The sequence below is a fragment of the Myripristis murdjan genome, chromosome 18 (genome assembly GCF_902150065.1).
Source record: "Myripristis murdjan chromosome 18, fMyrMur1.1, whole genome shotgun sequence".
Taxonomy (NCBI): domain Eukaryota; kingdom Metazoa; phylum Chordata; class Actinopteri; order Holocentriformes; family Holocentridae; genus Myripristis; species Myripristis murdjan.
Window position 1 is genome coordinate 26,038,238 of NC_043997.1, and position 26,313 is coordinate 26,064,550.

At 42.3% G+C, this 26,313-nt stretch overlaps 3 protein-coding genes across 3 annotated transcripts; 1 reads left to right on the forward strand and 2 right to left on the reverse strand.

The window, feature by feature from the left end:
• Positions 1–774: 774 nt before the first annotated feature.
• Positions 775–3,245, reverse strand: LOC115376302 (uncharacterized). Its single transcript, XM_030075791.1, has 5 exons — positions 3,221–3,245; positions 2,109–2,801; positions 1,811–1,939; positions 1,681–1,724; positions 775–972 (listed from the first exon to the last, which is right to left on the reverse strand). Exons 1-5 carry the CDS (start codon positions 3,243–3,245, stop codon positions 856–858), a joined length of 1,008 nt encoding a protein of 335 aa, XP_029931651.1. The 3' UTR covers positions 775–855.
• Positions 3,246–14,211: 10,966 nt separating this feature from the next.
• Positions 14,212–16,226, reverse strand: LOC115376590 (uncharacterized). Its single transcript, XM_030076273.1, has 6 exons — positions 16,148–16,226; positions 15,718–16,047; positions 14,905–15,246; positions 14,680–14,820; positions 14,485–14,531; positions 14,212–14,388 (listed from the first exon to the last, which is right to left on the reverse strand). The coding sequence occupies exons 1-6, from the start codon at positions 16,188–16,190 to the stop codon at positions 14,260–14,262; spliced, it is 1,032 nt and encodes a 343-aa protein (XP_029932133.1). The 5' UTR covers positions 16,191–16,226; the 3' UTR covers positions 14,212–14,259.
• Positions 16,227–18,342: 2,116 nt separating this feature from the next.
• LOC115376606 (prostaglandin D2 receptor 2) lies at positions 18,343–21,418 on the forward strand. Its single transcript, XM_030076305.1, has 2 exons — positions 18,343–18,367; positions 20,053–21,418. The coding sequence occupies exon 2, from the start codon at positions 20,129–20,131 to the stop codon at positions 21,251–21,253; it is 1,125 nt and encodes a 374-aa protein (XP_029932165.1). The 5' UTR covers positions 18,343–18,367; positions 20,053–20,128; the 3' UTR covers positions 21,254–21,418.
• The last annotated feature ends 4,895 nt before the right edge of the window (positions 21,419–26,313 follow it).

A 26,313-nucleotide genomic window follows, 5' to 3' on the forward strand; every position in this document is an offset into this window, starting at 1 on the left:
GCCTGTGTTGGCTTTGAATGAAAATCAGTAACATTAGCAGTAGAATAGAGTACAAAATAGGAATATTCCAGACTATGTATTGAAGGTTTTGCTCATGGTTAACTAAGGCTGTTGGAGTTGAAGGCATGTCTCTCCTCATCCATCCTTACTTTCTTCTATTTCAGCATCACACTGCTTCCATCCTGTTTGTAGTCATGTCTCCTCCATTTAAGCCTTTCCTGGTATTACTTTCACTGTTCATGTGCACAGCATACAGTTTACATGGTAAGACACTGTGCCTGTCTCTCAAACTTTTGAGAGACCGGGCTCGCTGAAGTGTACAACACTGTGGATATGAGGCCACAGGCCAGTCTTCCTGTGTTGAAGCTCTGGGGAAGTTTCCACCAGTGGAAACTTCCTCACAGTAGTTCACACCTTCTTCACCACAGAAGTGAGAACACAAGTTAAAGCCTTGGCTGGTTTGAAAGGTGTAACCTGCACTAACATCTCTTGTTAGAAGAAGGTATAAATAGCCACCATGTACACCCTAGTATGACCCTAGCATATGTTTCATTGGCATGTTTTGCTTCTGAATCCAATACCATATATACTGAGACAGTGTTTCTTGCAGCTTTTGGTGCACACTTACAACTTGCTTGAATACACATACAACAAACACACTGAACTCAAATGTTTTATCGACCCATTTATTTGACATTGACTTTACATTGTCCATTTGCTCATTTGTGTTTTCAGTTATTCTCTCTCTGTTTGTTAGCGCTTGTCAAGGCTGCATCATCGTCACTATCATTAATGAGCAAAGAGGACTAGCTGAATTATGTGAACTGGAGAATAAATGTTTTAGTCTACATATTTCTACTGTCTAATTCCAGAGTACACACAGACAGTGTCCATACTATCCCTTTGCCTTCTTGGTCTGTTCCTCCCATTCAGACTCAGAGCTGCATAATGGAGCTGGTCTCTGTCTTGGCCCTGGGAAGAACAAGGAAACAATGGTGTTAACCAAATGGTGCCATGATGTATTGCACATGTAAGTGCTGCAGTCAAACCTATGACGGATCCCTGCACGGGCTAACCCTAACCCTAACCCGGGCATGTGCCCAGGGTCCTGGCAGCCAATTAGGGTCCTTGGCCATTCTTGGGCAAGAGTGTTTTTTTTGTTTTTGTTTTTTTTTTTTTTATTTTATTAAATCATGAAAATAAATGTGGGCCCCCATTAAACACAATCCCTCATAATTTACGTCTTTTTTGTACAAAAAAATGTTTTAGCAAAAATGTTTCTCAGTCAAGCCAAGGTCACACGTCAATCATGTGGTGGGTCACGTCATTTGACCATGATAGATAATTTACGTCGTTAATACTAGATATGCGTTTGACAACATGGAGAAGCCACGACACGGATGCGCAAAACGAAAGGCGAGAGAAGAAAAAGAAGCCAAATAATGCTGCTTTGGTAGCACAGATACCTGCCATCGACACATTCTTCTCTAAAAAACCTGGACTACGGCCGCCTACCAGTTGAGTTGGGTTGAGTTGAGTGTGTGAAATTAGTTATACAGGGCCCTCGGCGTCCGTGCCCAGGGTCTGGGTTTGTGTTAATCCGTCTATGAGTCAAACCACTTTTATTTGGTGAAGCTGTGGGGCGAAATCTTAATTTTATCATACAAAAACTTAACTCACCGCAGCGTCAGAGGTTGCAGAGTGTCTTGGACGAGCAAAACGCTCTGCAAGTCAAAATACATAAATGACTGAATTAGTCAAATGCACGTAAAAATCTGACTGAATCTTTGATTTCAGGTATCTCACTCACCATTGCACACAGAACATGATTTCCTGTTCAGCCTGTACACGATGTACCCCAAGACAAACATCAAGATGAGGGAAACTGCCAGGGCCCCACCTAGGCATTGCGCCAGGAGGACGGGGACTGTAGTTTCATCTGCTTGAGATGCAGCAACAAGTCAGCAGAAATAGCACCTAACATTTTCATTTTATTCTGTTTTTACTGCCTTTACAGAGAAACAATACATGCAGACTAAACGGGGGCATAATGTATCACTTTTTCAGGATATAAGAAAAAATACACAGTATCTGCTCTTATTACATACCCACAATGTCCAGTTGCGTTCCGTTTCCAAACACAATCTGTCCACATGAGGCCAGAGCACAGTAATAGGTCCCGACATCAGAGGAGCTCAGGTTCTTCATCAGGAGATTAAAACTGCAACTTTGTCTTGGAGAGTCTGCCTGGGAGAGCTCTTTACACTGGTCCACTTGTGTATAAACGATTCCTGGTTGGGATCCACCTTGTCTGTACCAGTAGATGCTGTGTTCTCCTCCACATGGCTCAGCGTATATCGTACAGCTCAAATTCACAGAATTTCCCGGCTGGACTCTCTCAAATGGCGGGTGCTGGACAACAGCTTGGTCCTTGGACAGTGACGTTTTGACATGAAGAAAAGCTCCTTGTCCAAATTCAGCTGCATTGAATTCTGATGTCGCACAGTAATATGTTGCTGAATCTGACAGACTAAGGTTTTTGATTGTGAGATTGTTTGTTCCTTGTCCACTTTGTACAGAGAAACGCAGAGGTTCATGGTGAATTTCAGCTTCCGTGTTACCCTTCATCAGAATTGATATGACTTGAGGTTTGTGTCCAAGGGTTTGCTGATACCAGTAGAGGAAAGTTACAGCACTGCCTTTACAGGAGCATTGCAAAGTCACACTGTCCCCAACTTTGGCTGTTTTGATCCCACTGTCCTGATTTATACCTGTGGATTTAATAACAGCTGGCACCCCACCTAGGTCAACATAAATTCATACTTAATACACAAAGTAGACAGAAAAGGTTTTTTTTAACCTGATTTTCAAAACCACAACATCCTTGGTACTTAAAAATGATACTGACACAGAAAAACAACAGCCAAAAATGTATAAAATACTCACATAATTCACTCAGAAGTACAAGAATCATGTAAAGTGCCATCATCTCTGAAGCTCTTCAGTCTGTGCCTGGAGGGGAAATACTTTATTGCCGCACACAGCTCATAAGAGGAGACGAAGAATGTATCTGATTGGCTAAGCTGGCTGGTTGAGTTTAGAGTCAGATTAGGGGTTCGTTCAATTTCCAAAAGGAAAGTGGCTGAAGTAATCAAGGGTGTGCTTGGGGTACTGTATTAAATTTGGCTTATTTGGTAAGAGCAAAGTTGACAGTAAGTACTCGGGAGATCCAGTGGATCTGACATTATCAAACACATGCATCACTGGTATCCTGCTGTGTCAGCCAATGAATGCACTGAAGCACATTGTTGATAGGAGTTGTTGAAGCTGATGCATATTAGTGTCTCTACAGCACACTATTATGATTCTACACACACACACACACACACACACACACACAGAGAGAGACAGATATGAATGGTGCATGGTCCTTGCTGTGCTGTTTTTGCTTTTATGTCATGGATGTTCTCTCCTGTTATATCCTGTGGTTTGGATGATTATTGGAGCATGTGATGCAAGACATAAATTCCATGCAGACAATCAATTGCCATCTTGTCTTCAAACATGACAAAGTAAAAATGTCTTTTTTGTAAATGTAGGCATACATTTATATCTATTTTGTTTTTTAAATTTGTCGATATGTTGATACATCATGAGCCAGATGAAAAGGTGATTGAAATAGGCAATAAGCATGGACACATTCTGCTGAAAACCACAGAAAAGAAAGATAAGCAGTGATAAAAGAAAAAGAAAGGAGGACAAAGAGAAAGAAAAAAGAGAGGAAGTCAGAGAAAGAGAGCAGGTAGGAAGCATATACTGTACAAAGGGCTCCGAAGCTGGAGGAGCTGGCCTTGTTTTGTCAGTTGACCACAACAGTAATTTCTAGCTTAACAGATCACACACTGTTTATATGTCATACAAGCATCAGCCCGCTCTGAATAAGCTGGTGAGCGTAGTGAACAAGCGCTAATGTGCACTGCTGCACTCCAGTAGAGCTTGGAAGTAAATAATCACATTAACTATAGTTACTGTGACTGAGTAAGTAAGCTTATATCAGGGCCTATAAGCTTATATCATCAGTTATAACGAATGGATCAGGATTTTCTGCAAACCTTTTTAGGGAAAAAGCCAATATCTAAAATTGTGATATAATGGACAATAGAAGAGAGAGTGCATTTCATTTTCCGTTCTTTCAATCCTCTTTTTGGAATTGAATGGAAGTGGCCAGTTTGGATGGTAAATATGCTTAATCAGACTGTATGTGCTCAGTGTGTGATTGAGCTTTTTGTGTATTTTATACTTTCTCAGTATTTTTAAGGTGATTAATTTTACTATTACTTAAGAATGCTTTTGCTGAAGTATCATATGTTTCTACATTTGAATGACACCCATGTACTCCATGAGCTTCAGAAAACTGCACCATGGCACAGTCAAGTGTGTGTGTGAATGTGTGCCAGCTGGCTAGAAGATAGCATGGCAATGACAGTGGCCTGTGACAAAATGGTGAAAGACACAGACACACATACATATGCACACACACACTCACACACACACACACACACACACACACACACGTGATAGGTTATTACATGACAGAAGGGAGTGGTTCGTCTCAGGGTCATTCATCATCAAGGTGAAGCGTTTAATTGATTTTAAAAAAGCAGGGTAGATTTTATTGTTGTTTTTTGCAGTTGACATTATCCGTTCATGATATTTGTTTTCATTGTTGGTTGCTAGTGTGATGATCTATCTGTGTGATCTGCGTGGTGATCTATTGGTAATGCCTTGAGGCTTCAGGAGGGGGAGACGCACTCTACTTCTCTTCATTTCGTTGTTACTATTCCCCCTCTTTAAGGGCACCGCACACACACGCACGTATGCACACACACATAAACACACACACTGACACTTTCATTGGTGACTCTTTGGCCCGCCCCTGCTCTTTAACCACACCCCTTTCATAACTCATCTTGTGTGTGTAATCTCTGGACAAAGCAGAGTCCATTTTTCATTGTGATGGTTAGCCCCGCCCCCTACACTTTAGCCACACCGCTCTTTGTCCAATTTTAATCCAACAACACAGACAGCAGGCTAATAAAGCAATGTGACTTCCATGGGCTGTGGGGCATCAAATAACGCCATGCTCAGCTAGTGTTTATTGCTCCCATCTTTGATGGATTTTTGGTCAAATAGTTTTTTTTTATTTTTCTGCTTCTCCATATACAGTGTTTCTAATAATGTATAAAGTATTTCTTAGCGACATTTTCCTAAAATGCTGTTGCTTCTGTGGTGTTGGCATTTCAAATGTGATGCATGCAGTGCACTATAGGAGCATCAAATGAGGCGCATCAGTTATCGCTTTCAGTGTATTTGGGCCTTTTAATACGGAGCACCAGAATGAGCAGTCTACCAGGGACACATGGATGTGTCTGTGCAGTTATAAGCAAAAACATTTAAAAAAAAAAAAAAAAAAGGTTATTTGAGATACACTAATTTGGCAAGTAGCCAAATAAGATGATGACTGAGTCTTGATGATTCAGTCAACACCATTATCATTTTAGAAAGACTGAGAGATGAGCCTGTTTGAGCCTGTAAGCTGACAGGGTTCCTTTTTGGCTGCTGAGGCAGAGTTTCCTTGGAGGCAGTAATAATCTCATTGGTTGAGGTATACCTTCCTGGGCGGAGCCAAAGTTGCTATGATGAAGACCAGAGACACACTAGAAGCTTTGCACACACATTACACACATAATGACAGATTTTACCCACTAGATTGCGTCTCAGTCATAAATTATTATCTGGAGGACATGCGACACATCACTGACATCAGTGCCTCTAATTCCTGTCACATCAGTCAGTTATTATGGTACAGTGTATATGCTATATATTATTGTGGTATAGTGGTATGTACCTCATGCAGTGTACATTAAAATAAACAACAAGCCACAATAAGTAATTTGGGCCAAGTTGTGGCCAGGGAAGTGTGTCATAGTTATGCAGAATATAACACATGTGATCATCATGCTGGAGATATTTGGAGATATTGGAGATATTTAACAAAAACACATACAAACACACGGTGAAGGAAATGATGTCATGGAGCTTCGGTGGATGCTCAGTCTTTTGCACACGCCACAGTTATGTGACTCTCACACTATCATCCTGCCACTCACTTCTAACATGCATGTTCAGCTGGAGACTTCCCACGCTGTCATGACTGGGGCGCTCGCTGAGCTAAGTCAGCTGTCACATCAGCTGCTCACATCTATCCAGTGGCGCAGCACCACACCTCGATTGTTGACCTATTTGCTTACAACTGTATTTTTTTTTTTTTTTTTTTAATGCTTTCTCTGTGTGCTTGCAGTCGTGTGCAGGCAGTGGTTGTAGGGGAGACTGGGGTAAGTTGAGCCAAAGGGTAAGTTGAGCCAACCCCTGTTGCTAGGAAACGGTAAAAAACATTTATCATTTGACCAAATATTTAAGAGGAAGGCATCATTTCATGGAGTCTGTGAAGGTAAGAACCACATGGGTAAAGTGGTTAGACATTTATTTCCAAAAAAAAAACATTTTTTACTCTTGAAAGTGAATTCAGTCTATCATCAGTTTCCTGAGAATTGTGTTAAGACCAAAACAGATAATTTTAAATTTGTTTTATACATCAGTTGTGGTATCTATGAGCTACAACATGAGGTCATAAACCTAGCATAAAAGTGCACCAGTTTAGCTGTGGGGACTAAAAAAGTCAAAATGGTAGCTCTGGGGTAAGTTGAGCCATTTGGCCAGGGGTAAGTTGAGCCGCCCCAGGAACAGCTGGAGAAGAAGTGTAGAGGCAGAAATGTCAGAGAGTGGGCTCAGCTGGGGAGAGCTTGAGCAAAAAGCCACAAACAGAGTGAAATGAAGGATAATTGTCAGTGGCCTATGCACCCAAGAGGAGCAAAGGGCTTAAGTCAAGTAAGTCAAGTTGAGCCGGAGCCCCATACACTTAATAAGTGTATTTTGGCTGTAGCCTAAATGTCTTAAATATTAAATAAATATGAAATATTGAATGAATGAATGAATGAATGAATAAACATTAGATATTAAGTGTATGGGGTAAGTGTATTTTGGTTCAATGTTCAAATGTGTTACGTTCATATGTTCATAACTGACCTTACTGTCAGCAAGGACACCAAGAAACTAGTGTTCTAGTGTTTTCTTTCCAAAAACACAGCTGTTAATGTTCTCTTCCCAAGCGCACTTTAAGGCATGTTAAAACAGCTGTTTATTGTACCTGTTGGATTGTGTTTAATACATAAAAATACACATGAATGTGAAGAAGTGACTGTTATTTAGGGAGGGAGAAGGTGAGGGAGGAAGGTGGAGGGGGAGTAGGGATACAGCTCAACTTAACGCGCTCCTATGCTCAACTTACCCCATACACGGGGTAAGTTGTGCCACGAGACCACTTTTTTTGGACATGCTATATTATGGAAACAGTTATGTTTACACTCATTCTGTTTGTTTGAAGAGATGCACAACATCCTGAAATATATGCAGATATATTAGTTAGTGACAAAACTATGATTGCCTTGATGTAGTGATCCTAAATATGAAAAATGGCTCATCTTACCCCAGTCTCCCCTACAGCTCTCACTTCCAAATGCCTCAGCATCATCATCAGCGACTGTTGCTGCCTGAGTCTGGACTCTTTGGGGGATTTTGTAATGCTGCTGCTATGTTTCACATTGAATGTATGATGCTGAGTGCTGTCTTTGTAATGGCTGTGGCATGGCTGAAGAGCCCAGGACATATTTCTCACCTTATGGGGCAATAAAGTTAATCTTGAATCTTGAATCTTGCTCAGAGCTACCAACTCTTGAAATCTCCCAAACAGAGAGAGTAAGAGTCCTAGCAGCAAACACTATCTTCATCAAAGGCTTTATCCTCATTATTTGTCTCTGTTATCAATAAAAAATCTTCACACTACAAACAAAAATGCAACACCATTAAAAGTACAAGCTGTCTCTACTTCCAGACAGGCTCCTGTCATTTGGCAGTTTGCGCTCAAATGCTGAACGCTGTTTTCGATTCATTTGAATTTGCACCGCCTCTCGTCTGTCAGTCAAATCAACATGCAGTGCTCTAAGCAGCCAGTCGGCCATGAGACATGCCTGCAGCCGGGTGGCCACGTCAAGGTGGTTTGCTGTTTGTGATCTACACGCTCGTAACTTGTTTTGGTGGATGTGCTTAAAAATCAAAATGTTCTGAATTTCATTCAACTTTCACTGAAGAACTTTCCAATAAAAGTTTGACAGTCAGTGTGTAGTTGTGTTGTGAGGTTTACACTGCCTGGTTTAAATTTCTGTTTTTGTCATTTTTCAGTTTTAATTCCCTGTTTAATGCATTTATTAGAAAAGTAATCAAATGTAATGTGTTACAAACTGTACATTGGTTATTACATTTTTAACAGGGTAACTAATAATCTGTAATTTATTACATTTGTGAAGTAGCCTGCACAACATCGCCTGTGATGCACAATCTTGTTAGAGCTTCAAGGAATTGGACAAACGTGGGTATTGTCTTACACTAGATTTTAAACATCACTAAGTATACAGTACGCTCTTCTAAGAAACCTAATGCTCTCTTCCGCTGCTGCTCTGCTGCATGGTTTCGAAGTTACTGTAGGTCTGTTTGTCCGTGTGTGTGTGTGTGTGTGTGTGTGTGTGTGTGTGTGGGGAGGGGGTGGGCTATAGACAGTGGTGAAGGGCGTGGGAGGTGTGTGTGTGTGTGTTTGCGCGCGGGAGGTAGGGGGCAAAATTTTTCCATTGCTTAAGTATGATATCTTGTTTATGCGAGTCGGCTTCGCCTTCTGTTTACGCACGCAGTACAGCTTCACACAGCAGAGGCCCCCCACTTTCCCCCCCCCCCCCCCCGCGTGTAACCTGAATACGTCTTTACACCTCTGTGGTCTCTCTTTTTTTAAAGCGCTGTGGTCTGATGGTGGCGGCTCGGTGCAGATGAGGTGCTGTTGACCAAGAATCTTCACTCAAAGCCATACTTCCTGAGTAGTGGCAAGTGACAGTGTGAAGGCCTAACGGCTCGGTGCTTCTAAAGCCAGTTTGCGATAATGGAAAAAAAAAAAAAAAAAAAAAAAAAAAAAAACAATAGAGCACCACCCCCCTTTACCTCTTACGAGAATACGTGAGTCAGACCACACAAACACAAAACTAAACAGAGGAAGCGATAGTGTTTGTCGCTGAAGGTTTAGCTCTTCTAAGAGAAGCCGTAAGAACAGAAATAAACTTCCAAAGCGCTGCATCATTTGCATCGCCGGGTTGAGAGGGTTCGCTTTTCTGTGGTCGCAGGACTTTGCTGAGTCGAGCCGCTCTTTAACCCTGCAGCACGTCTCACGTTTTCACATGCCCTAATGTCCCCACTACCTTAAAGTAGTTGGCCTGACTCGCGTTTTTAGAAGAGTAAATGTAAAAGCTTTAATGACTGGAGCGTAGGTCTCACAGATTGTCACTGTTTACTCGGAAGTTCTGCACCCAGTCAATACACAAGATGTTTGGAAATTTTAATCTTTCGTTTTTATATCTGACTGGAGAGTAGACAGTTTCTCTCCTCATGCTGGTCACACGGCCTTGTGCGCCTGCATCTGGCTTCTGCTGCATAATGGAGGTGCTGTGCTACATCCAGGTTCCTGCAGACACAATACAAACTCAGCCTCTGATCAGTATGTCCATTTGTGTTACCATCACATACCTGGTAATTATTATTTTTTGCAGGTAAAAGTCATGGAACCAAGCTCAGTGCCTTTGACTGAAGGAAGTAGTTTTTCTTTTCACTTTGTTGCCACGCCTGGAGCTGGCAGAGCCTCCTTGCTCTCGTGTGTTACAGTGCTACTGTGATTAACGTTAAAATAACAACAGCACCACAAAATCAAGACTTTCACTCACATTTGCGCTCGCATCCTCTGGTCCCAAGACTGAAAGTGTTACGAATCAAGGCAAGGGTGAGAGCAACACATGTAGCTGCTGCTGTTGTGTTAAAAGGAGTGCTGCAGCCCAGAATAGATAAGAAAAAAAAGAGATTCAAAAAGATTCATTTATGGAGTGTGATTTGGTCAAAGGCCTTTAGAGGAAATGCATTTGAAGAATTGTATGAAGTCAAAATTTTATTTTATTTATTTATCCTTTGTTTTACCAGGAAGGTCCCATTGATACACAATGTCTCCTCTTCCAGGGAGTCCTGGTCCAAATGGCAGCATAAAAAAGTTTCAAACACAGAAGGACACCAATTACACATAGACACACAGAGGGGTACGATTACACAAAGACAAAGGCTGACAAGACAATACAGGCTAAACCAGGGCTAGGATCACCAGCACTAAGCAGAAAAAAAGAAAAAGAAAAAAAATCAACAGCAGCAAAAGAAGAAAAACATATATAAGAATATAAATTAGGGTTATAGGCACTTCTGTGTCCATTGGATTTGGATTTGGATCTGGATTTCTCAAGTTAGAGCAAGTTAAATCACCTTGAACTGCTCCGTTTAGCCTTTATGGTGCTGTTTTATCAGTATGACACTCTTGACATTACATCCTCTCCTAGGTCAGTGGATTTGGCTGCTATTGCTGAGGTGATTCTTATTCTGAAGGCCAAACCAGCTGCGAATCTAGAATATAAACGTACGAAGATTACTCATGAAAAGTGGCACAGAGTTGCGTCATCTTTGCAGCTGTCATGGTGAGAAACAACCTGAAGTGAAGCTTTCAGAGTGTCGAACAGAGCCTCAGGGCATGGTGCATTGGTGCCGTCTGATTTGATGTAAAATACAACTTTCTGGGCCTGTGATTGGCTGCTCAAAAGCCTTCAGCGACCAAAGTGCACACCAAAACTGTCGCTGCATGTTTGACAAGTCTGACGTTTGTACAGGACATTAGCCTGTCGCATTTTACAGCAGCATACATACAGTTGATGTGATGTTCAGACTGCACTCATTTTGTTTCCTAATCAGACTGCAGACATTACACTGAATGGCCGCCACACCAGCTAATTTGCTGCCAACAGGGCAGAAACAGAAGGGCATTTTGCAGTTTGATCTCTCTACTGGGTCACGATTCCTTATGTTTCTTCTCAACAATATTTGCGTTTTTATTCCTCTTGTTTCAGTATGTTTCTCTTTACAGTCATATTAGATTTTTCACAAATTTGGTTGTTGGCTGCTGCTATTGCTAGCAAAAAGACGACACAAATGCAAACAAAAGACCCTTCAAGAAGTGTTTTTTTTATGGACAGGCACATGTTGTAAAGGAGGTAAAAGAGAGTTTTAACAGCTCCCCCCATGTCCTCCTTCCCTTTCTACACCTGATGTGGCACCACCTTGTGTGTAGAAGGTGAACAATAAATTGTGTCTTTGACTATCCGTCATATATCTTTGGTTCAGTTTTGAATGTCAGTATGGCTTCCTTATATTGGTTTTCGACCCATTTCCAATAGAAATGTGTAAATATATAACATTTAAAACAACAAAATGTACATGAGAAACAGTTCTAAGTGTAAGTAAAATTTTATTTATATAGAGCTTCAACCTGTAGGTTACAAAAGGATAAAAGTTTAAAAGAACAATAGATGAATACATATACTACATTAAACTAGAGTGGCTGTTCACCTATGACCCTTTTGGCTGTGCTACCTATGTGTCAAGGGCTTGGAGGAGAAGACAGGATGCTTTGTTTAATCGATAATCTTCTGTTTACCCTAAGTATATTGTCTTGATGGTCTTGATTGTCTGACCTCCTCTTAGTTTTTCTTTTCCTTTTTTTGTTATGTGTTCATTACCTGACCGTGAAATTTGAATAACCACAGTTATGGTGTCCTGTAAGCCCATGCGGGCTGGGCTATGTTTATTAGCATGACACCAAAATAAAAAATTGTATTTCATTCATTCATTCATTCATTCATTCATATACTAATAATAATGGTAACACATTAGTCAGCAGAAACATTAACAGTAACATCACTAAATTAAGAAACAACACAGATCAAAATAGACGACATGACTTAAAGACAAAACCGCTCAGTTAAAAGAGCGGCAGTGACATAAAGGCCTCGGCGGCGCCGGCTGACCGGGCGGCTGTGATGGAGGAGGTGTGCTGTTGTGCAGCAAGTGGAACAAACAGAGACAAACAAAAACAGCGGCGCAAGTCAACCACACAGACATCCTGCTAAAGGAAGGAGGGCTGGGCGAGAAAACCACTTCAGTTGTGCTCAAGGCTCTCACAGGGTACAGACGTGACCTGTTTGTTGTTGTTGTCTTCATCTATTTTTTACCTTTTTCGTCAGTGGGCAGCGGTGGGTGGGGGGGTGTGTGTGTGTGAGAGAGAGAGAGAGAGAGAGAGAGAGAGAGAGAGCAAGAGAGAAATGTGTTAAAGTTACTTCAGGGGCTTAAAGGACAAAACCAGTGATTCTGCACATTTAGTGTAATATATAACAATCACATTTTTGCTTTTCTTTTCCCAAAGCAAGCAGTCATATTTTATAATTTCAGTATCATCACTATGTTTTCCCCTCTTTTCTCCAGACCTATTCATTCCACTACAATAAGAAAATGAACTTTCAGCGACTTCACACTGTCTTCACACCACTATTCCATCACCATAATAAAGTCCTCCACATTAGTTTTCCTAAAAACGGCAGCACTGCTGTGTTTTGATGACTTGAAATTGGGTGAGGTGAGACGGTCCCTCCGCCAAGGAAAATAGTCCCCATGGAAACATTTGCTTTACACAGCCAGTCATCAGTTCTGTGGGTTATGAGTGGTGATGACATTGTTTAGCTTCAGAAGCAGAGCATTATAAGGTGGGCTTTTTTCACCCAAAAATTCAAATTTGGAAATTTAGGGATTTTGATTACATGTTTAAATCTTAACCCTAAAAAGCCATTTGTATCATATATGATACACATTTTCAATTCCGTTTTTCATTTTCAGTTTAATCAATACTTGACCAAAATACTGTTGTATACCTTTGAACACTTCCCCTGTTCACCCTGGACCATACCATTGGCACTTCAAGTACATATCATATATCATACACCAGAAAGGTCATGTAATAACATATTTTTTGATTTTTCTTTTTTTATATATTTTGTTATAGGACTAAATAAAGGGTTCAATTTCAAAAAATTTGAATTTTCTGCCAATTCTTTCATAGTTCAGGCTTTATAGGGTTAAGCACCCCTGCATGATGTACAAAATGGTTTGTTGCACTGTAAATTGTAGTAAATGGCCCAAACATTCAAAATCACTGGCGTGGTCCTTTCAGCGAAACAAGTGAAGCAACTTGCCTGAGTGTGTGTCAGTAAACCACAGCAGTGTGTGTATGCAGGTCATTGTGTGGGCGGATGGCGGATGGCGGTGGCATGGCGGGAACAAAGGACCCGCCTCAGACTGACAAACTGGCTTCAACCTGCTGACATGCAACTGTTCAGCCTGTCTCTGTGGCACATTCACTTCAAATGGCTAATCTTCCCAATGTCAGTGCTGAAGTGATCGTTAACAACCTGGATCTTTCATCACATGCGATGATATATATCTCCTCTCATTAGCTGTGCGTCTGCTGAGGCATCATAAGAGTCGTACTTTGGTCTTTTTTTGGGTGTCTGGGTGATGTGACATGATGTCAAGGTGGACTACTGCTCTCTACTGAGTGGATGGTTAACTGCACACAAATCTGCAACATTACCTGCAGAGACAAACAGTCTGACAGAATCCAATCACAGTCATAGATGTGAACTCAATTTAACCACTTTTTTTTTTTTTACCTTCTTTTTTGGCTGACACTAATCTTAGAGACATACTGACATAAAAGTAATATCCCACTGATTCAGGTTATATAAAGATGAGGGATTTTTAGGGGAAGTTTTTTTTTTTTTTCTGAAAATAGGATCAGTTCTTTTTTATATTAATGTTTGCCTGCCTTAATATTGAATTAGCCTTTTATTTCACATGGTGCCACTTTTCACAGTGAGAGGTGAATTGTCAAAATCATTCCCTCTTGAGAACAAATGCAAGATAGTGACATGATGCCTATTTATTTTTCAATTCATCCATCCATTTTTTTTTATATATATATATAAACATAACCTCTCAGAAAATGTGCTGTACAGTATATGATAGACGTATGACTATGAAAAGCAGTAACACAAAAATTGAGATTATAAAAATGGGGGAAAAAATAGTCCAGGGGTCAAAAACAGAGTGGGGGAGGAGGTTGGTGGGTTAATCCTCGTCCGTCTGTCTCACTCCAGCGTAAATGGTCTCCCTTTCGTCCGTGCCTTTCTGTCTCCTGGCCTTGGCCCTCTTTTTGAAATCCAGAGCCACATATTGCAAGGCAGCAGAATCGTCAGACTAGGAAACAGGGGGACAAAATTAATTGATGGCAAATTTATTAGAGCAGTTTGAGATTTGCTGATAAGGAGATGCATAATAATCATAATAACCTACCTGGTTGTCAGCAAAGTACTCTGAGTTACTTTGCTGGAGTTGCCCCACTTAAAAAAAAAAAAAAAAAAAAAAAAAATCAGATATTATCAACATTACTTACTAGCTGTCAGTGTTATCATCACCATCATCATCAGTGTCACTGGCAATATTGTCCTCATCCAAACAGAAATACTCAAAAATACTTTGTATTTGTACCTTGACTCTCAAAGCGTCCCGTCCTGGTCATTTTGTAGAGGATGCAGGCCATGATGAGGATCACGATAAAAGACACAAGCAGTGCTGCACTCAGGCAATATATCAAGACGAGCAAACTCCCAGGACATGCACTCTGTTTCCCTGTGAAAGTGCATGGAGTTTCTGTGGTATCAGCAGTGTAAAATGCAAAATAATTGAACCAGTGCCTTTAAAAAAATTGCTCACCAACATCCAGCCTCATTCCACCCCCGAACAGCATCCCTCCACGTGAAGCCACGGCGCAGTAGTACGTCCCAGCATCGGACAGGCTCACGTTCCTTTTCGGCAAACTGAACTTGCAGCTCGGTCCGGGACACTCGGAGTCAAAGCTCCTCTCGCACCGGCCGCACCTTTCATTGTTGGTGTGTATGATTTCCAGGTGGGAATCTCCTGCGTCGTGTCTGAACCAGTACATGCTGTGGGGTCCATCACAGAGCGCAGCGGGCACTGTGCAGTTCACGGTCACCGAGTCTCCTGGACGGACAGACTGAGCCACCGGCGGCTGAAGGAAAGTCGTGTGACTGGGCTCTGACAAAGAAATGCAGTTTTAGAAAGAGCTTTAAAAAAAAAATCAAATCAAATGGGACAAAAAATGCACCAACCATCTTAAAGTGATCTTTTTTGTGTGATCAACACATCGGTGTGTCTTTGGGACAAAACATATTTGAAGTAGCTGTTTGGACAGAAGTTTAAGCTGATGGCAGCACATATTAATATAGTAGGCTATGTTGTGCCTGGTGTCAAAAATGTCAAGTTGTAAGGATCTAAGAAAATTAGCACAGTTTTGACCTTTTAAAGGTTATATTGCTCATTCTGAAGAAGCAAAACCCTTAGAGGAGCAAGTTGTCCTGACATAAAATAACCAAAGAAATTTTTGAGATTTTCAACTGACAGTTTATTGTGACAAAAACCTAAAAGAACACAGATGTGTCGACGTCAGTATATCTCTTTTAAAAGTGTCCATTTGCTATATGAATTGGGAAAAAAAAAGCCATATACCTTTGAGAGCCAAAAAAGTTCCATTGCCGAATTCTGTCACCGCAATAATGGTTCTTGCGCAGTAGTACGTGGCTGAATCAGACTGCTGGATATCAAAGAGTTTCAGATGATAAAACCCTTTTCCCGAGTCCACTGAAAATCGACGGCTGTCTTTAAACGGGGGCTGAAAGTTATTTTTATCACCGAAATAAGAATATGATATAATTTGAGGGTTTCCCCCGGCAGCTTGTTTGTACCATGACACATGATTGGTGCTGGCTGGACAGAAACAAGGTATAGTCACGTTGTCCCCAAGGTTAGCGTAGAGAAGAGAGCATGGCTTTACATCATCTGAAACAAAGATTAAGATTCATTTGCATCCAGAGCTTTAAAGTAGCCCAGTTAAGAATAAGGAAGACCACAAGTTTTCATGACAAAGATAGTGACTTACAGGCTCTAATGAGAGGAACCAGGAGCAGATAAAAGCCAAACATCCTTCACTCTCCTGTGTTCAGACTCCGCTTCAGCAAGAGGTTGGGCACAAACTAGCATCATCAGCGGAAAAAAGCTCTTTATGTAAGACATGGTGCACATTTTAATCGGTGTCAATGCATGTGCAAGAGGAAGTGAGAGACTACAATTTTGCACACTACCTTACACTGAGATTGCAGTTTTTCTAAAACTTTGTATTTAGGCCAGTGAAGATGTGCAGAGGGCTAAGCAACAAGTGAACCTTTAAAGGTTCTCTGGCCTTTTTAGGACATTATCAATAATCTATGGCACATCTGGGGTGATCTTTATCAGGCTTAGCTACAGGTTTACTTTTTCAGATTTAGCTGCAGCTACTGTACTTTGTTAACGTTCGATGATGTTTGTCAGACTTGTGAAGAGTTATTCATCACAACATTTCAGACAATTTGGTATTGACAAAAATGAGGAAATTTTGCATCTCACTACTGTTTGACTATATTCAAAATTAAGATTTGCCAGAGCTATTGCAGGTTAAAACATATTGACATATTGTTGCCAATAGGCAGTGACGGAGACTCATCATTTAATCTTGTATCCAAGTAGGCTTGGCTGCATAAAGCCAGGCAAACTGTTCCTCCCTGTGCTGGCCACATTTATACAACATACTTCACAATCACCTCTGTGTATAACATTTTCAACAGCCTCCCTTCCTGCCTGCAAAACAAATCTATCTAATCTATCTATCTAAACTGAGATGATCAGTCACTTGTCAGTCACTTGTGTTCTCCAGAAAACAAGTGCTAGCATTTTCAATTAAGGTGAAACAGGGCTGATTACCCCACTAGTATCTGGACAACACAATGAAAGCTGAGTAGACAAGACAAGCAGGCTTATATCCTCTGGACTGGAGTCACACCAACATACGGTAATATCTCATCATCATGGATCCACTCTCTGACCAGCAGGTGTCAGTGTAGGTCCAGAGCAGAACACTGTTACTACATTGAATTGAACACTGACACACACACACACACACACACACACACACACAGGCATCTCCCTTGTTAACCCTTCCATCCCCTAGTAGCAGAGAGAGTGTGGGGCAGAGGGGTTGGTTTGTTGAATATGTTAGTCTAGTCTGCCTGGTTGCAGAACAGCAACAGGACCATAGAGACACAATGCTGCCTGGAGTATTCCTATAAGTTTCCAGTGCTATTTCTATGATCATTCAGCAGCATCTGAGCACAACTAGCAATATGTTTGCATTTCATGTCAGAAAACCCCATTTGAACAGAGATAGATGGATAGATGAACCTAAGTTGACTGCACTGTCCCATGCACTGTCCAGTGTACATACCATCTGATGGGAGAATGGTCTCTGATATTTCAAAAACATGTGAAACATGTTTCATGTTAAGCAACTTCTGCTTTGCTTGTGGTTTTTTCTTGGGTCTTCAACATATGCCACACTCCCATGTAGACCTGCTGTGTTGTCCGCTACAGTTCTGGTAAGAAAAAAAAAAAAAAAAATCTGAGGCAATCAATTTGCATATAAACTTATTTAACATATCTGTAGATCTTGACAGTGTGAGACATGGACTGCCATGTCCTAAAACTGTTTAAATATAAAGACATTTCTTCACTCTGTGGAGTAAAAGATGAAGTCAACTAAATAATCAAACACAGAATACTGTTTTAACTCATACCTCTGACTGCAATATTATTATTGATATCCTGTAAATCTGCCAAAAAATTGGGCTTGGATATGGGCTTTGAAAAAAGTTCAAAAGTGCTTGTTAAACATGTTTCTCAAGCCAGTTTTACATGCAAACCGTCAACATAGCTAAATCTAAACTGGAACTGACTGACTGACTGTATGATTTTTTTTTTTTTTTTTTTTAAATGTGATTTTGCCAGCTTATGTGGGGCCCTCAAGGAAGTTGTTGCAAAGCCCATGAAGTTGATTCCATAATGCCCAGGTATCTTTACATAGTTTGACACCTTGAAGAGGCCACAAGGGCCCCTTTAAGTCTCAAACCATGTGCCAAACACACAACTCTTGTAAGAAGAGACTTTAAACTTCCTTTTGAGGTTTGTGACTTCCTTTTATGTTTATGCCTATCTGTCACACGTTGGCATTGTGTGAAATCCAGTGGAATAACACGACAATTACCGCACGAGACCTGGCACAAAGACACAGGTAAGTGGTGTCTTTGAAAGTTTCTCCTTTTTAAAGAGTTTTCTTCAGGCAACAGTCAACATTTTGAAAAATATAGATTCCACTAGTATAGTGATGCCATATCACCTATTAAAATTCTTGAAATAAATAAATATTCAGTGCAAATGGCCAAAGTTTTCTGACATCATTGGATGAATTTTCACTAAGATTTTGCGATTCAGTATTAGACCTGTTAAGATTGATATTTGTGTGAATTTTTGCGCTTCTGTTGAGTTCCTGTCACGAGTGCAACATGTCTTAAAAATAATTTGGCCCATCTAATTCTTATTCCGCAAACAGCGGGAATCTCTAGGAGCATCTTTAGATGTAAACATGTAAACCCTCAGAGCGCTGGAGATTTGCTGCTTATTTTAGTGGTGTTTTCTAATCTCTGTTTCTGTGGTTGAAAAAATTACTGGGCAGCCACATACTTTGTGATGTGAGCCTCGGGCCATTCATGAATTGTGATTAACTAATAATTTCTAAGTCCTGATTCAGTAATTAAGAGAAAATATTACTGTATGCAGAAACCATAGAATATGTGAGGCATGTTTTGTTGAATTTTGGGTCAGCGTTTCATACAAGCTAAGCAAGCTCAAAGAGCAGAGGATGTGGGGTACGTGAAAGAGAGATAAGAATATGCTGCAATCAAAGATGATTTTCTCAGAGATAACAGTTCTTCAGAAAAGTTGGTAGAGTTGTTTGTGAAATTGGATGATCACAGGCTCACACTTTATGGGTTTTAGCTGTGGCCCTGTGGCTAATGCATTTCACCATCACATCACAATACTTGTCTTTTCATTGACGCAGGTAGAAATGGGTAGTTATTAGCCAGTGAAACCTAATTCTTATTAAGGACTAGCAAAGTGACATTGTGGTAAAGTCATGGTGAGTCAAATGACCTTTAACTTCCCTTCTTCATCACTTCACTGTTTATGCACAGAGATTGCCTGGAGAGCAGTTCTGCTCATTTTGACATAGGAGTCAATTTAACATCTCAGTGATTTGCTCTTCTGCTTCTTATAGACTGGCTATTATCTATATTTATTCCAATCACTGCTCACAAAATTAAAAGGAACATGTGCAGGTAGTTTGCACGCAGAAACTCAAAGTGTGTTCATTGGGAACACTGCTGCTACATTCATCTCACATCTGTTTCTGTGTTCTCCTTGCTCCATAACTTCTATTGTTTTCTTCAAAGCATTTAAAAATTAAACCTGGCTGAACAGCGAACCTGCAGCTAACTCCTGTTTCACTTCTCTTTGTAGATATCAAATGGCAGAGGCTGTGGTTTGCGCTGGCTACAGTAACGTTTATAGCCTAAAAATGAATATGATGCTTTGTGTGGTAGATAGAAGCAAATAACTCAGTAACCATAGATGGCCTGTTTGTTCTGTGAATTATTCAGAGCCTGACTGAGCTAAAACACGGCCAAACATTCAGTTCAGCCTGTTACCTCGTCAGCTGAAAAGTTGGAGAAAGATAAGCCAGTCTTGAACACACCCTGGCCTGTTCCTCCTGCAAACAAATGATTTGAATCACTCACTCACTGTCTGCCTTTTTATTGAAAAATTATTGCATTTAAAAGTCCTCTTGTTGCTCTCAGATAAATATTATCATGTGAAGTTTAAAATTGCATATGTATAATTTAACAATTTCTGTTGTAGATCTCAGCATTGTGTGGTGCAGAGTTGAGCTAAAGGGCATCCATTCAGCAGGACATCAGGGTGTTTTCCCCCCAAGATGGCGACCTCTAGTGCCTCTCTCTACTGCCCTCTCATCCAGAGGATGGTGAACAGCGGTGAGCCGTCCAACTCCACGGGCAAGATCAGCGCCTTGGCCGTGAGCATGGTGAGCCTGCATGGCTTCATCTCCTGTTTCGGCATCCTGGAGAACCTGCTCATCCTGGGAGTAGTGGGCTTCCATGTCCGCCGCTCCGTCATCAGCATCTGGATCCTCAACCTTGCAGCCTCCGACCTCCTGGCCACTGCCTCCCTGCCCTTCTTCACTCTCTTCATGGCCCGTGGCCACACGTGGACCCTGGGCACAACCTTCTGTCGCCTCCACTCCTCCATGTTCTTTCTCAACATGTTTGTCAGTGGCTTCCTGCTGGCGGCCATCTCTCTGGATCGCTGCCTGGTGGTGCTCAGGCCTGTCTTGGCCCAGAACCACAGGAGCATCAGGCTGGTCGGGAAGGTCTGTGCTCTTATCTGGGCCTTGGCTCTGCTCTGCACCATTCCCTTTTACGTGTTCCGTGACACTGTTCAAAAACAGAACGGGAAGGTTATTTGTTACTACAATTATGCTCAACACCTCCCTTCTGGACACTTTGACCTGGCATCTGTATGTAGGTCGCGCCAGCAGACTATGGGCTTCATGAAGCTGTTTTTAGCCTTCCTAATCCCCCTGGTGGTCATCATCACCAGCTACGCGGCTGTGACAGCCAGATTGGCAAGTCGAGGCTGTCGGCGCTCTTTCCGTTTTGTGCGGCTCGTGGTCGCTGTGGTGATGAGCTTTGTGCTCTGCTGGGCCCCATACCACCTCTTCAGCACTATGGAGGTGCTAGCCCATGACGGGTCATCCTTAGAGCGATTTGTAGGCCGTGCCCTGCCTATTGCAGCGAGCATCACCTTCCTCAACAGTGTTCTCAACCCTGTCCTGTATGTGTTCAGCTGCCCAGACCTGTGCAGTAAGATTAGACATTCTTTCGGAGCGGTGATGGAGACCGTACTGGCTGAGGATCTTCTGGATTTCGGACGGCGCCGCAATACTGCTCACTCCATTAATGGATCGAGCGAAGTGGGGATGAGGGGAAGGCCGTCCCTCCCCACCATAAGCCTGAGAGCAGAGGACGCGGAAGAGCAATGAATAGGTCTTTCAAATATCACAAGATAGCCATTTATCAAACTCTATTGAGCTTGCCTGTCCCATCACCTGAAATCCCCACAGCATAACTCACATTTCCCCAAGAGGCTCAGAGGATTTATTATTATTTTGTACCGAATATTCACACCAAGTTTGTGCTTAGTATGCAGTTTAATGCAGTAATTTGATGACTCATTAGTAGTGTAGTGTAGAAGCAATGTAACATGCTGTGTATTATTTTGGCTTTGGTACTTGATAGTTGTGCACGATGGTAACTGTTCCATGTTTAACATGAACAACACAAGAATTCAGTGGAGTGGTGAGCTTTATGTCGGACTCATACATCTACTGAGAAACGAGATTACACCGTGATATGCAGATGCATAAGATATCTCAACGGAAGTTCGCTGCGCTTATCTGATGCAAACATGCCACTGAAATCTTCACATTTTCTAGCTTTCTTTGTGATTTCAAACAAGCAATTCTGCAGCAACTTAGAAAATGAAACACGCATAAAGAGAAAAAAAAACATGTTCAGCACCTCTTGGTGGTAAAATATGGGACATTTTAATGACAAATAAAACCAAAACATTTTGACTAGCACAGCCTTCATCAGGATTTAAATCTTTATGATTTCACCCACCATGCTTGCACAAGGGAATAAATGTGTTGCATGTCTGTGCAAGTGTCAGATGCAAGATGTGATCCTAAAAGTGTTAACTCCAGTCATGGAAAGTGTACAGTAAACACAGTAAGCTTTTTTTTTTGGAGGGGGTGGGGGGTTGGGGGTTGGGGGGTGTAAAAAAATAAATGATTCATCCCAGCATTGTGACATTGTGCTGTGCTTTTCTTAGAGTTCAGACTTTAAACTTCAGCATGTTTTAAGTGAACATTCACATCCACAGTCAGGAGTCTTTCCTGTGTCCTAAGCTCTTCAGATTTATATGTGGGAACATGACAAAGGGTCCCATGTTCCCATGTTCAATTTTCTGTTCACTCAGATTGAAAAAGGCGCTTGAAGGTTATGGATCAAAAGGTGACTGACGAGAGAGGCAGGTGATGGCCACGGGTCCGGCTGGCTGGTGAGGGACGAGGCAGAGACAGGACTGAGTCTGACCACTGTGTGGTGTTTTACTAAAAGTTCAAGCTGTGCTGCACAGAGGATGCAGAAATAAACACTATATGACTTGAGCTCCATTAGTCTAGTAGGGAGGTGGGGGTCCCATGCACCCGAAAGATATATTTTTCTAACCTAGCTTTTTGTAATCCTTAAGGTGTCTAGTAAATGATTTTTGATGTTAACAGCGCAAATTTTTGTCCCATGTATGATTTTTTGGGCCATCTTTTATGGCCATCTTGGATTTTCGACTTCGAAAAATGAAAACTTTAAACCTACATAGCTCCTGAACCATACATCACACAGAGACAACTGACCCCATTTTCTTTTTGTCTTGACATGAGGAATTGAGAAAGATGGGAATTGCCATGATTGGGTCATATATTGTACATAAAAACTCAAATAAACAAAAAAAAACGTTAAAATTCAGCAAAATTGGATCACAGAAACTCCTCCCCCATGTACCCCATTGATATTTTTTTATTAACTTTGGTATATTTACAATCCCCAAGATGTCTAGTAAACAAATATTGAAGAGCCCAACTTGAAATATTGTCAAATGTCTGTTTATTCTGGCTATATTGGTTGCCACACTGGATTTCCTAAAAATGAAAAACGAAATTCTAAAATCGACATAACTTTTTAACTATACATCATACAGAGACAAATGACCCCATTTTAAGTATTATTTTAGCATGAACTGTTGATGGAGATGGCCAACATCATCATTTTCATTATGGTTAACCCTTAGATGCATGCGTGGGGTCAAAAATGACCCCGGAGGGTTTTTTGTTTGTTTGTTTTTTTGCAATATCTTAGTCATTTTAAATTTTTATCATTTAATCTTCCATGTATTCCTCAAATAGGTTGTCTTTGACATGAGACCATTTGGATTTGTATCTAATTGTTATATTTTTTAAGTAATTGCATTTTTTATATCAATACCCCACTCTTCCATACATAGGGGTCAAAAATGACCCCAAGCATTTTTTATGGAATTTCAAGGGTTAACCCTAGGAACCTTTGATTTTTATCAAATGTCAGGTAAACATCTAGTGTTGATCCACACATCTAATGCCAGCAGTCTCACCACCCTAAAGGTTATTTTTACACAGCAACATACATGTAAGTATTATCATCATTTTTATACCTCAGAATATATATATGATGACTGGAAGGTAACCCACGCCTACCAACTTACATCACTGAAGCAATGGGAAGGTGTAGAATGACAAAAGCTGCAATCCAGTCACAGGAGAGAAGCAGACAGGGCCAGCAGAAGAGAAAAAGGTGTAAGATGTGCCCAAGACACAAAGATCGCAAAGCCAGCTATAGTGCTGGAAATGCAGGGACCCTGTGTGCAGCTCACAGCCACAAACAAGTAGTTTGTAAGAGCTGCTCACAGTGAGAAGAGAGAAGACATGCGTGTGTGTACATATGTGTGGACGTGCATAGACAGACAGACAGACAGACACACAAACAATGAATGTTGACGTTTTGATAGCTGCATTGATAGCAACATTTTGATCAAATGAAACAAGGTGATAAATCAGGGCCACTCAACTTAAGATGGCTCAGGGGCCACTCGGCAAAATTCAGCTGTGTCCAAGGGCCACAAGCTAAACATGTCTGTCCTATTTTGGACGTTTAAACAATAATTTTGTCACAGGCTACATGACTAGTCTAAAAATGAATGAAACATACAGAAAACAGCTCCATTTCCATCCAAGGCCAAACCTCACTGAATAAAAGATTGTCATGCAATGATTAATGATGAAATGATCAGGTTACAACAAAATGAGGCTTTATTCCCAAAAAGATTAGATAGAATCATAATATTTTTATTATATGATAGTGGCGGGTCGCATAAAAATGACGTACGGGCTGCATGTGGCCCCTGGGCCGTGGGTTGAGTAGCCCTGTGATTAATGAACATGTAAAACATGAAATTATTCTTGTGTTGACCAAAATATAATATACATGAGAGTGGTTTTGGCCGTGCTGCGGAGCGTGTGGCCCAGACAGCCAGGAGGCTAGCAGCTTCGGCTCGCCGATCGCGGTGGAGCGAGCCGGCGCGGGAATGCCCGCCAGGGACAACGTGGGGCCAGCCACACACGCCCTGAGTTAACAGCCACATGTGAAGACACCGAAATTCTCCGGTAAGGTGGACTGGGAGGCCTTCCATGCTCAATTTGAACTGTTAGCACGGGTTGCGGCCTGGCCAGAGGCCACTAAAGCACTCCAGTTAGCCCTGTGCCTCACCGATGATTCCTTGGCATGGTTGCTCCTGCTTAGCCCGACCGAGAGGGATGATTACGGAGCTTTAGTCGGGGCTCTGCTGCGGTGGTTTGGACAGTGTACACAGGCTGGTGTCCTGCGCACAGAACTGACAAGCAGACAGAGACAACCAGGTGAGCCGCTCCGTGTGTTGGCTAATGACATTGAGACTCTGGCAAGGAAAGCCTATGCCCACATGCCCACCAATGTGCAGAACGAGCTAGCCAGAGACAAGTTTATCCGAGCCGTGACCCCTAGAGAGCTGCGCATACAAACTCAGCTGGCGCACCCCCACAGTCTGCAGGAGGCACTGGAGCTGGCTGTGGAGAGAGAGGCTGTAGGGGCTGCTGCTTGGAGTGACCACGGTGGGGGCGGGCTGGTTGTGAGGACCGTGGTGCCAGAAGGCCCAAGCCAAGAGAAGCCAGCCTGGGCTGCTGAGTTGACTGAACTGATCAGTGCTGTGTCTTTACAATCAACCCGCGGCAACACCCACCCTCGCTGGTGCCCCTTGTGTGTGCTGGACATGTGGCCAGCCCGGCCACATCAGCATGCTGTGCTCTAAGCATGCTGGTGGCCTACGTAGATGGGACGGTGCAGGCTCCATCGTCTGTGTCCCAACCTGCCCTGTTTCCAGTGGACGGAGCCCAACTGCACAGCCGGGATAGCGGGGCTCCACTCCCCACCAGAAGCAGATGTTGATGCTGAGTCCGTAAGGGTGGTGGGCTGGACCCATGCTGGAAACTTTTGCCACGTCCCTATCACCCTGGCGGGGGCTTCATGCACAGCCCTGGTCGACACTGGCTCCACTGCAACACTGGTGAGACCCGACATGGTGCCAGCAGGGATGCAGTTGGAGCCTACTGTGGTGAAGCTGCGAACAGTGACTGGTGCGCTGGCCCCTATGCTTGGAAGAGGGGTAGTGACCATACAGGTGAGGGGACTGTCAGTTAACTTTAAGGATGTGGGTTGCAGCAGTGCAGGATCCCTGCATATTGGGCCTGGACTTCCTGTGTGCTGCACGGTGTATGTTAGACCTGGGGAAGAACACACTGTTGTTGGAGTTTAAGGATATTTTTGCACTGACAGAGGAGGAAGTGGGCCTGACTCACTTGGTGCAGCATGACATCGACACTGGGGATGCGCGGCCCATTAAAACACGCCCCCCGCCGCCTGCCTCTGGCACATTAGGCCGCGGCTGACAGTGCGTGGTTTCTGGCTCATCTTGGTTCTCCTCCTTAGACCTGCACAGCGGATACTGGCAAGTCCCCCTCAGCCCTGAAGCCAGACCAAAGACTGCTTTCTGCACCGGTAGGGGGTTGTGGCAGTTTCGAGTCCTCAGCTTTGGCCTGTGCAACGCCCCGGCCACGTTCGAGCGGTTGATGGAAAAGGTGCTGGCTGACATTCCCCATCAGGAATGTCTGGTCTATTTGGATGACATCCTGGTCCATGGGAGCTCCTCCGAGGTGGCTTTGACATCCCTGCTGCGGGCTCTAAAGCGGATAGCAGCGGTGGGTCTGAAGCTCCACCCAGATAAGTGCTGCTTCATGAGAAGAGAGGTGCCCTGCGTTCCAATACTCATACTACCATACTATTTAGTAGGGGAAAAAAAGAATTAGCATGCATATTTCATACTAAACTACATACTTTGTAAGGGCAGCTGCAGTACATA

What these genes read in the sequence shown, in the direction of transcription:
- LOC115376302 (XM_030075791.1), bottom strand. Translation starts at nt 3,245, where the DNA reads ATGTCAGATCCACTGGATCTCCCGA. An exon ending in AGATCCACTGGATCTCCCGA is followed by an intron (nt 2,802 to 3,220) that starts GTACTTACTGTC and finishes ATGTTGACCTAG; the next exon opens with GTGGGGTGCCAGCTGTTATT. An exon ending in AACGCAACTGGACATTGTGG is followed by an intron (nt 1,940 to 2,108) that starts GTATGTAATAAG and finishes CATCTCAAGCAG; the next exon opens with ATGAAACTACAGTCCCCGTC.
- LOC115376590 (XM_030076273.1), bottom strand. Translation starts at nt 16,190, where the DNA reads ATGTTTGGCTTTTATCTGCTCCTGGTTCCTCTCATTAGAGCCT. An exon ending in GGTTCCTCTCATTAGAGCCT is followed by an intron (nt 16,048 to 16,147) that starts GTAAGTCACTAT and finishes TCTTTGTTTCAG; the next exon opens with ATGATGTAAAGCCATGCTCT. An exon ending in TGGAATGAGGCTGGATGTTG is followed by an intron (nt 14,821 to 14,904) that starts GTGAGCAATTTT and finishes GCACTTTCACAG; the next exon opens with GGAAACAGAGTGCATGTCCT.
- LOC115376606 (XM_030076305.1), top strand. Translation starts at nt 20,129, where the DNA reads ATGGCGACCTCTAGTGCCTCTCTCTACTGCCCTCTCATCCAGAGGATG.